The following is a 10,540-nucleotide window of genomic DNA, read 5'->3' on the forward strand; positions in this document are numbered from 1 at the left end:
TTTCTAGCAGATTATTAATGAAGAATAAGACCATTTACCGATTATCCCTCTCCAAAAATAGCATAAATCCTAGTTAATGAAAGACTGAGGCAACTGAATCACCAATCAGAAAATACATAGTAAAGCAAAAACTGCAGATTCTGGAAATCGGAAATAAAAATAGGTAATGCTGGAAACATGTTCCAGCTCAGTATCTGTGGAGAGAATAATCAAAGTAATGCTTCATGTGTGAACTCCTTTTCAAAACAGGCATTGCAGAAGAGTGTGCATCCAAACGGTTTACTTGCCTGTTCATTCCACAGATAATGATTAAGTTGCCGTGTCTCCAAAAAAGAAGGGCCTGTGTGGAATAAATTAACTTGCAGTATATACAAATGATCAGCCTCTTTTATAACAGGTATTGTATTGTTAACGTACAGGTGCCATGTTTCCACATTGGTTAGTGTTCCATGCAGTACGTTTGTGAAAGAATTACAGTTCTGATCATTTTTGGTAATTAATTCAGAGCACAGAAAACCTTCGCATCAATCCATTACTAATGATACTGAAACATCTATACTTCAGTGTAAATTGACTTAAAAAGGTATAAACAGGAACGACCAGTGCAAAATGTCGTAACAACAGAAAAAGAAAATGAAATATTTTAGAGCTTATCACTCCAAACGTATGCTAAAATTCTTGGTATGGCTGGAGTTAGGGCAGAGGTAATGCATGCAATACCTCTGCTAATACACGCAAGAAGATTCGAAGACAGTTGACTCCATCACGCCAGTGCTGGTTCTAGCTCCACAATGGAGTTTTCTCCTTCAATGTTATTTCACTGCTCTTTCTCTGTACCATTTTTATATTTTTCTTCTTCAATTACTTATCTAATTTCCTCTTAAATGTTGTGGTTCACTTGACTCCTAATCCCCACTTTATGCTCCCAGTACTAATTATAAGTTTACGTCCCCCTTGTTACTAACACAATACCAAGTAAAAACAGCTTATTTACCATCTCAAAAACTTTCCCTTCCACAGTTCATTAACAGTCAATACCTCTCCCAAAAGTAAATAAAGAGGCTCTCACGATTGGCTGAACTTGAGTGTTTTGAGCTTAGGGGAATCTAAAGTTTCTCCTCAAAAGGATAAAGCAATTGAAAGAAAAAAAAGTTTAGTACAGTATTTCCCTTCAAGCCATTCCAATGTTCACCCCTAAAAAGCATCTAATGTTGCTATTGTAGAGCTACGCACTAGGAGTGGTATTTATCCTTGGAGTTCCAGGATATTTATTTTCAATTGCAGACCAATTAGGATTAAGTTTTTAATAATATCTCCTCTGTACTGATCAATTTTAATTGATGCAAAGTGCTATTTTAAAAAAAGGGAAAATATATCTTGAAAGTCATCCAGAGACAGGTATTTGCCATTACTGGTGCATACCTCTACAGCTTTTGTATGAGAAACAGTGTCTTATTTAAGATGCAGAAATTACTCTTAAATTAATTCATATTTTGTGCATTAAAAAAATGGAACAAGTGGCAAATCAGCTTCTTGGCCACAGTCAAAGACATTCAAAGCAAAAATAGCTTTCCGTGTAAACATTTTGTGAATCGGAATTCAAAAAGAGTCTTTTGCTCTATGGCAGCTGGTTGCTGCTCCATGATTGCTTCAGAAAACAGGTTCATTTGGTATCCTCATGGCCAATACTGGCATCCCAGGTCCTCACTTCTTGGTGTTGTTGGCCTGTTTGCCTGGAAAAAGGATAACAGTAAAGAAGGAAATTAACAACTTGGCAATGTATTTAAATATAAGCATGCTAACTTTAGCATTATGAGCTACTTTGCTAAATAAATAGGTTATCCTTTCATTATTTGTTTTTCAAAAGGGACCTTAATTAAAAATTGTTTTAATTCACTATTCCAGGGCAGCACTATTATTTTTAAAAGTGTTCCAAGGCCTAGACAATTCTACCTTTGCTTCTTCTGCATTAAGTCTACAAATAGTTGATTGCGAAAGGTTAGTGAAAGAGGACGTGGATTGGAACTGCAAGTTACCTGTCAGCCTTCTTGATCAGGGAATACTGGGTGGTGTAAAGGATAAATTTAAAAAAGGACCAAAGAACAAAATGAAAAATAGTGGGGTGGGGCAGGGGAGAGAATAAGTGCAATTGGCACATATCGTAAAATAACAAATGTGGTGGGTGAAGTTAAGGAACAACCATATCTATTCTATGATTGATACCAATGTTTCCTCTGCGCTGTGAGACCATGCAGCAACCCAAAAGTCCCCGCACAGGCCGTGCACAAGTTGGCCCCCTCTAGGTTACAATGCATGTGCGGGAGGGCAAAAAATAGGCCATGCACTTAAAAGGAAGGCACACTCCAAAAGAAAATTAGGGGGTACTTTGATTGATACTAGCATGTAAAACTTTTGATATATTCATGGAAAGCATTGCATTTAACACTCACTGAAATATCACTTTAGGCACAAAGTAATCGGCAATTAAGACTCCAGGTGAACAACAAAGCCTTTTATGCTTACAAGATAACACACAAAACCTCCATTACACCTCCCAGCTCTTTGAGAAACTATTCATATTTACCACAAAGTTCAACAATTAAAAAACAGGGTGGATACAAATATTTACAGATGATGCGATTTTAACATTTGCTTGGAGATCTTAGCATAAAACAAAAAAATTGTATTTTAAGGCAATAGTTCTGATTTCCTGAGGAAATCAACAGAAAGTAGTCTTTGCAAGATTCATTCCGGCAGGTATGTCATGTTCCACACCTCCACTGTCGGAATAAACTAAAACAAAGTTGGCAACCCTGAAACGTGTATGTTCAAGGCACCTATAATCTAAATGCTGATGAAATGAATTAAAATATACCATGAACTAAACTGTGATGCTGAGCACACAGCATGCAAAATAATTATAAAGTATATGTGAAGGGAAAAATAACTTGTATTACTTAGTTTTAAAAGTCAGTCCTTAGCATACAGCTGACAGTCAAAGCAACATTTTGTCCATCCCTATTGCCTTGAGGGCGCTCACCATAGAATGGAATAGGGTCTCATGTAGAATAGGTGAGTTTGGGTGTGACATTTTGCTTCCGTGCGTACGATTTTTTTTTTTTTTTTTGTAAAAATATACTTTATTCATAAAATATCTTCAATCACATTCCAAACCATTTCAAAAACAACATTACAAGGGTACAATCCAGGTTAAACTTTTACAAAATGTATCACCAGGTGCATCAGTACAAACAGTATTACAATCATTTACAGCCTTTCATTTTGATCTGTACAGCCCGAGGGGCTCTAAACAGTTCCCAGTCTCTCGGTGCGCTGTGGTAGAAAGGTCTTAGACAGCGACCCTTCCCCATTGCGCCTTTGCGGCAGCTGCCCCAAGCTTTAGTGCGTCCCTCAGCACGTAGTCCTGGACTTTGGATTGTGCCAGTCCGCAACAATCGGTCGGGGACAACTCTTTGTGCTGGAAGACCAACAAGTTTCGGGCAGACCAAAGCGCGTCTTTCACCGAGTTGATGATCCTCCAGCTGCAGTCGATGTTTGTCTCGGTGTGTGTCCCTGGGAACAGCCCGTAGAGCACAGAGTCCTGTGTCACAGAACTGCTCGGGATGAACCTCGACAGCAACCACTGCATCTCTCTCCAGACTTTCTTTGCAAAGGCACAATCCACAAGGAGGTGAACAACGGTCTCTTCCCCACCACAGCCACCTCGAGGGCAACGTGCAGAGGGGGTGAGCCTCCTGGCGTGTAGGAAGGATCTGACGGGGAGGGCCTTTCTCACCACCAGCCAAGCTACGTCTTGGTGCTTGTTGGAAAGTTCTGGCGATGAGGCATTCTGCCAAATGACTTTGACAGTCTGCTCGGGGAACCATCCCACAGGGTCCACCCTCTCCTTTTCCCCCAGGGCCTCTAGGACGTTACGTGCTGACCACTGCCTGACGGACTTGTGGTCAAAGGTGTTTTTCTGCATAAATTTTTCCACCAGGGACAGGTGGTACGGCACGGTCCAACTACTTGGAGCGTTCTGCGGCAGCGTGGCCAGACCCATCCTTCGCAACACCGGGGACAGGTAGAACCTCAGCACGTAGTGACACTTGGTGTTTGCGTACTGAGGGTCTACGCACCGCTTGATGCAGCCACACACAAAGGTGGCCATCAGTATGAGGGCGACGTTGGGCACGTTTTTTCCCCCTTTATCTAGAGGCTTGTACATCGCGTCCCTGCGGACACGATCCATTTTCGACCTCCAGATAAAGCGGAAGATGGCTCGAGTGATCGCCATCGCGCAGGAGTCTGGAATGGGCCAGACCTGCGCCACGTACAGCAACAGCGAGAGTACCTCACACCTGATGACCAGGTTCTTACCCGCAATGGAGAGGGAGCGTCGCTCCCACATGCCCAGTTTCCTTTTCACCATAGCCACTCGCTCCTTCCAGTTTCTAACGCATGCCCCGGTCCCTCCGAACCATATCCCCAGTACCTTCAGGCCGTCAGCCCTGACAGTGAAGGGGACAAAGGATCGGTCAGCCCAGTTCCCAAAGAACATGGCCTCGCTCTTCCCACGATTTACCTTGGCTCCCGAGGCCAGTTCGAACTGGTCGCAGATGTGCATCATTCTGCGCACCGACAGCGGATCCGAGCAGAAGACGGCGACGTCGTCCATGTACAGGGAGGCTTTTACCTGAGTGCCTCCACTGCCTGGGATCGTCACTCCTCTTATGCCCGGATCCTTCCTGATGGACTCGGCAAAGGGTTCTATGCAACACACAAAAAGGACAGGCGAGAGAGGACAGCCCTGCCTGACTCCAGATTTAATCGGAAAGCTATCTGTTTCCCACCCATTGATTGAGACTGCGCTACTGATGTTAGTGTAGAGCAGTTGGATCCAATTTCGAATTCCCTCCCCAAACCCCATTTTGGAGAGCACATCCCCCATGTAGGTGTGCGATATTCTGTCAAAGGCCTTCTCCTGATCCAAGCTGATGAGGCAGGTATCCACACCCCTGTCCTGTACATAGGCAATCGTATCCCTGAGCAGCGCCAGGCTGTCAGAGATCTTCCTGCCTGGCACAGAGCAGGTCTGGTCAGGGTGAATCACCAATTCCAGAGCGGATTTGACCCGGTTGGCGATGACCTTGGACAGAATCTTATAGTCCACATTCAACAGTGAAATGGGTCGCCAATTTCTAATTTCCTCCCTTTCCCCCTTGTGCTTGTAGATGAGGGTGATGATGCCTTTCCTCATGGATTCTGACATACTACCGGCCAGGAGCATACTCTCGTACACTCCTAGCAGGTCTGGGCCGATCAAGTCCCACAGAGCCGAATACAACTCCGCCGGCAAGCCGTCGCTTCCGGGGGTTTTACTCTTCTCGAAGGACTCAAGGGCCTTAGTCAGTTCATCAGGAGTTAGCAGTTTGTCCAGGCTCTCCCGCGTACTGTGGTCTAAGACCTCCGTGATAGAGGACAGGAAGGACTGGGAGGCCGTGCTGTCCGTGGGCTTCACGTCATACAATCCGGCATAAAAGGATTTGCTGATCCTCAGAATGTCGGACCGTGATGACTTTACTGAGCCGTCTTCTTCCTTCAGGCTGCTGATCACAGAGCGCTCTCTGTGTACCTTTTGGAAGAAGAAACGTGAGCACGTCTCATCCTGCTCCACGGAGCGGACTCTGGAACGGAAGATGATCTTGGAGGCCTCCGAGGCAAAGTGCGAGGCTTGCTGGCCCTTCACCTCTTGGAGCTCCTCCTTGACATCGACCCCCATCGACTGCAGCCGGAGCAGATTCTGCATCTTTTTCTGGAGTCGGGACATTTCCCTCTGTTCCTTTCTAGCTTTCTGGGTGCCTTTGAGGATGAAAAACCTCTTGATGCTTCCCTTGGTCGCTTCCCACCAGTGTGTCAGGGACTCAAAGAGGGGTTTCACGGTTCTCCAACCTTTGTAATCCCTCTTGAGCTCCTCAATGTTCTCTGGGGTCAGCAGTTGCACATTTAGCTTCCATGCCCCCCTGCCCACCCTCAGGTCCTTCTCCAAGTGGCAGTCCGCCAGTAGGAGGCAGTGGTCAGAGAAGAACACCGGCTTGACCTCGGTGGATCTGACTGTGAATGCACGGGACACAAACAGGAAGTCTATCCTGGAACGAATGGACCCGTCTGGCCGCGACCAGGTGTATCTACGCTGCGCTCCGTCTGCAGGGTTGCTGAAGACGTCGTGCAGCTTGGCATCCTTAACTGTTTCCATCAGGGATCTGGACGTAGCGTCCAATCTGCTGCCGGCCCTGCCGGATCGTCCAGCCGCATCGATGATGCAGTTGAAGTCCCCGCCCAGAATGACCGGCCTGGAGGTCGCCAGCAGCAGTGGGAGCTGCTGAAAAACCTCCAGCCGCTCAGCCCCTTGTGCCGGGCCATACACGTTAATTAACCGGAGTGGAGCGTTCTTGTACATTACGTCTGCTACGAGGAGTCGCCCGCCCACCACCTCCTTGACCTCGGAGACGGTGAAGTTGCCTCCCCGCAGCAGAATACCCAGGCCGGAGGAACGAGAGTCGTTTCCGCCCGACCAGATCGATGGCCCATGGGACCACCATCGTGACCATTGCCTGTAGGAGCTGAGGTGCGGTATCGCACACTCCTGCAGAAACAACAGGTCAGCTTTGACCTTGGCTAGGTAGTCCAAGGTCGCAACACATCGCGTAGTAGATTTAATGCTACGCACATTTATGGATACAATCTTTAAACCCATTTTAAAGCATTTATTCTCCTACCAAACCCACTGTCTCTGAGAGTCCCAGACCTTTAGTCTGCTCCTTCATACCCGTAGTGAGCTCAAATTCCTTCACTTTGGATGGGCTGAGGTAGATCTCCTTGGCCGTGTTCTGCTCCGGTGGCATCTGGAGGTTCACGTAGAGAGTGGGTTTTGAGATGACCTTTGCTGGAGAAGCTTCTCCAAAACTCACCCCCTCTGGGGTGTTGCTGTTCCCGGCTTCCTGGAGCTGGGGTGCGATGATTGCCTCACTGCTCCCAGATTCCAGGGGCTGTGGTGCACTGGCCTCCTCAGGTTGCAGGCAAAGTTGGGGTGCGCTGGTCTCCTTGTTGTCTCCAATTTCCTGGAGCTCGGGTGTCTCGTCCTCCAACGCCCTGGAGCTTTGCCGCCTCTTCTGTCGGTGCCGCCCTGGCACTTCATCATCCGAAGAGCTGCTGCCCTTGTCATCCGTGTCGGATGGGAGACGCCTCTTGCCGCTTCTCTGGGAAATGCCTTTGCTTCTTCTTCGCTCCTTCTTACTTTTCTTGTTCTTCACCGTCCGCCACTCCCCCTGCTGCTTTTCCACTGCTGCCTCCTCCTCCATTGATTCACTGTCCTGAGGACTGGGAGGTACAGGGGGTAGTGCTGCTGATTGGCTCTCTGTTGCCTCGATCTCTTTCTCCACCTTGTCTCTCTCTGTGTCCTCCTTTGTCCCGTTGAGCTCCCTGGGGGCCTTGGTGGTTGGAGTGACACGAAACATTTCTTCTGCTTCCCCCTGGTCGGCTTTGGCTGCCTGTGCGTAAGTACGGCAGCGTTTGGGGCAGGTCCTGTAGAGGTGACCTGCCTCGCCACACAGGTTGCAGCACTTGGCCTGTTTGCAGTCTTTTGTCTGGTGCCCTTCCTGTTTGCAGATCTTGCAGAGGGAGGCGCTGCAGTTGGCCGCCACATGACCAGCCTTGCCGCATGAGCGACAATGCTTGGGTTGCCCAGCGTAGACCAGGTAGCCACGGTTTCCCCCGATAGCGAAACTGGAAGGAGGGTGGAAAATGGCTCCCTTACCGTCGGTCTTTAGCGTGACCTTAAACAGGCGTTTGCCTGTCCAGATCCCCAAGTCGTCTCGAATCTCGGTGCCGCTCCCCACCTTATCGAAGTACCTGGTGAGGAAGGTGACCACGTCGGCGACAGGGACGAAGGGGTTGTACACATGCACCGTCACCACACGTTCCCGTTGCAACGGCAGAGAAAAGTGCGGCTCCGCCGTCAGGATCTTCATCTCCGGCAGGTCTCTCTTCTCCTCGAACACCCTCAGGAGCTGGACGCAGTCTGCCACCCGCTTGAACGTCACATCAAAATAACCACCTTTGCGGGAGTCATGCAGGGTGAAGATCTCCGGAGCTTGGAAGCCGCACGCCTTCAACAGGATCCTCCTGGTGAAGAAGCCCCGATCCATAGGTGATCCTCCTTCGCTGTGGTTCACCGTGACTCGGACGGTGATAGGTAACCCACGGAATGGATTTCGATTGGTTATAGCCCTTCCATCCCGACCTTGCCTTGGCAGGACCATGGTGTCACCCCTGCAACACCTGATCTTAGCCAAAAGGCCGAGAAGCGATACTACACTTGATCTTAGCCAAAAGGCCGAGAAGCGATCGATGCATTGGTAAACCAGTTGAGTTTTTACAACAATGTCAAATTCCTGGTGCCCGCTCACAAATACAGGATATTATCCAAGACACCTTACAGTCAATTAATTAATTTTGAGACACAATAACTCATTACATAAACAAATATGACAGCCAATTTGCACAGAGCAAAATCCCACAGACAGCAAGTGAATCTGTTCTAGATGGAGTTGAGGAAGGAATGTCAGTCTGATACCTTGAGAACTCCCCCCTCCCCTTCACGCTCAGACAATAGTTTGGGGGGGGGGGGGGGTGCGTTGTGGTGTTATCTTAACATCGCACTTGTTTAACAACAGGTCATTCCTTTAGTGCAACACTTAAATGTCAGTCTAGATTGGGCTCAAACCCGTGGAGGGGCTCGAACTCACAAACCTCTGACTTAATTGGCTCTCAGATATGAATGTTCTTTTTCTAGTTCTGAAAGCTTGACCAGCTGTTGGAATAATGTATTAAATATGCACGACATTGATGCAAGTGCAGAGCTGCTCCAGCAACACTGCATTCGTTTAACAGTTATTACAATGCAAATTAAAATTCCATCGCTACCACCACCTGTTAACGAATATTATAAGGGGAGACCTGAACGCAGTTACAGAACTGTTTAGCAAGTAGCAAATCTAACTACTAAGAAAGTTTATATTCTTATAATCATAAGACCACATAGATAGCCTGTATTGGTAACTGCAGGAATTTGAGGCGCCCGCGGACAGATGTAAAATCCCATATTAGCAGCTCAAATGACACTGTAGAAGGTGAAGCCCGCTCACCCTTACCCAACGCGGATTGAGGTGCATTTCGCTGCCCCTAACTTAAGCCAAGTCCAGTTTCTTTTGCGTCTCGACCAGTTTCGACTGCAGCCGCCTCTTCCTCCAATCCAGGAACCTCCTCCTCAGGATGTTTGCCTGCCAGCCGATAATGACCCCTGAAGTAAAGGACAGAACAACCGCTAGTTGCAACGTCCTCTCGGACACATCAGCCATGTTCACCCTGGTGTGGGGCAGGAAGCAGCTCTCCCACCGCGCGTGCGCTCTCCGGGCCACGTTCCAGTGTCTCAGATCAGCTGAGAGGAGGAAGTAGCAAAAAAAAGTTACTTTGCGCCTCGCTGAGGGCGCAACAGCTGGTGTCTGAATGTAACAAAAAGCACTGTTAAAACAGTGGTTTATTTGCGGGTTGCAAATAGATTTATGGTGCGTCTTTTTCTTATATTAGTTTATTCCTGGAGGGGTTGATCATGTGACATTCTGACCACGTGGCCACCGGTCAGACGAATTCTCCGTCTGTTATTGCATTCACCTTGATGAAGTTTGGGTGCCCTGTATATTTTTTGCGGGATATTGCCCCAATAGTTGTTGCGCATTGAATGCCAAGAATCAGTAGGCCCCCTTGTGAAGGGGCGAAGGAAGGGATCCAAAAGGCGAGCAAGAAGGGGAAAGCTATAGGCCTCTGCCGGCTCTCTCCTCGGCCCGCCTCGATTACCCCGACGCTTTCTTCCCCCTGTCCCGGCTTTCTCCCCCTGGTCCGGCGCCGTTAGGTCCCGCATTGGGTGTCTCTCTCCCCCCTCCCCCCGGGTGAGTGAGTAAGTGTCTGGCCAATGGGTGTAGTGATTATGGTTTTATTTAGTGTGTAATGTGCCTCTAAGAATAATACTTCTTAGGAAAGATCGCATGACCTATAGTAACCAATAGGAAAGTAGCGCGGACTACCTAAGCAGTGTAGAGTTGGAGTTGGAAGCGTATGTGTAGTTGCTGCTGAGTATATTGTAAATAAACTTAATGTTTCCATTCAAGTATCTGCAGTTCCACTATTATTAACAGTACAACTCGGCCATCCTACAACACGGCTTTTCTTTACACCTTTTTTTGAACGGGTGTAACGTGCAATTCTCCAGTCGTCTGGCACCACCCAAGTGTAAGAGTGAAAAATTTACAATCTCGCTTCCCTCAGCATCTCATCTGATCCTGGTGCCTTATCAACTTTAAGTACAGACAGCTTATCCAGTACCCCCTCATAAATTTTAAATCACTATAGTGTCTGAATTACCTCCTACTTCACCATGGCCTGGGTAACATCTTCCTTGGTAAAGACAGATAGAAGTATTTAG

At 47.6% G+C, this 10,540-nt stretch overlaps 1 protein-coding gene and 1 pseudogene across 2 annotated transcripts; both read right to left on the bottom strand.

Moving 5' to 3' along the window:
* Window positions 1-518: 518 nt before the first annotated feature.
* On the bottom strand, window positions 519-9,488 carry lnc.lemp (lncRNA encoded micropeptide). 2 transcript variants are annotated; one of them, XM_078542639.1, is made up of 2 exons: window positions 9,207-9,488; window positions 519-1,733 (listed from the first exon to the last, which is right to left on the bottom strand). In XM_078542639.1, the coding sequence occupies exon 1, from the start codon at window positions 9,417-9,419 to the stop codon at window positions 9,249-9,251; it is 171 nt and encodes a 56-aa protein (XP_078398765.1). In that variant the 5' UTR covers window positions 9,420-9,488; the 3' UTR covers window positions 519-1,733; window positions 9,207-9,248. The 2 variants fall into 2 exon arrangements, with proteins under 2 accessions (XP_078398765.1, XP_078398764.1); XM_078542638.1 differs by having other exon boundaries at window positions 9,213-9,484.
* Window positions 8,320-8,407, bottom strand: LOC144681156 (U2 spliceosomal RNA; annotated as a pseudogene).
* Window positions 9,489-10,540: the final 1,052 nt, after the last annotated feature.

Source organism: Cetorhinus maximus, chromosome 5, assembly GCF_964194155.1.
Source record: "Cetorhinus maximus chromosome 5, sCetMax3.hap1.1, whole genome shotgun sequence".
In the NCBI taxonomy this organism is placed as follows: domain Eukaryota; kingdom Metazoa; phylum Chordata; class Chondrichthyes; order Lamniformes; family Cetorhinidae; genus Cetorhinus; species Cetorhinus maximus.

What these genes read in the sequence shown, in the direction of transcription:
- lnc.lemp (XM_078542639.1), bottom strand. Translation starts at nt 9,419, where the DNA reads ATGGCTGATGTGTCCGAGAGGACGTTGCAACTAGCGGTTGTTCTGTCC.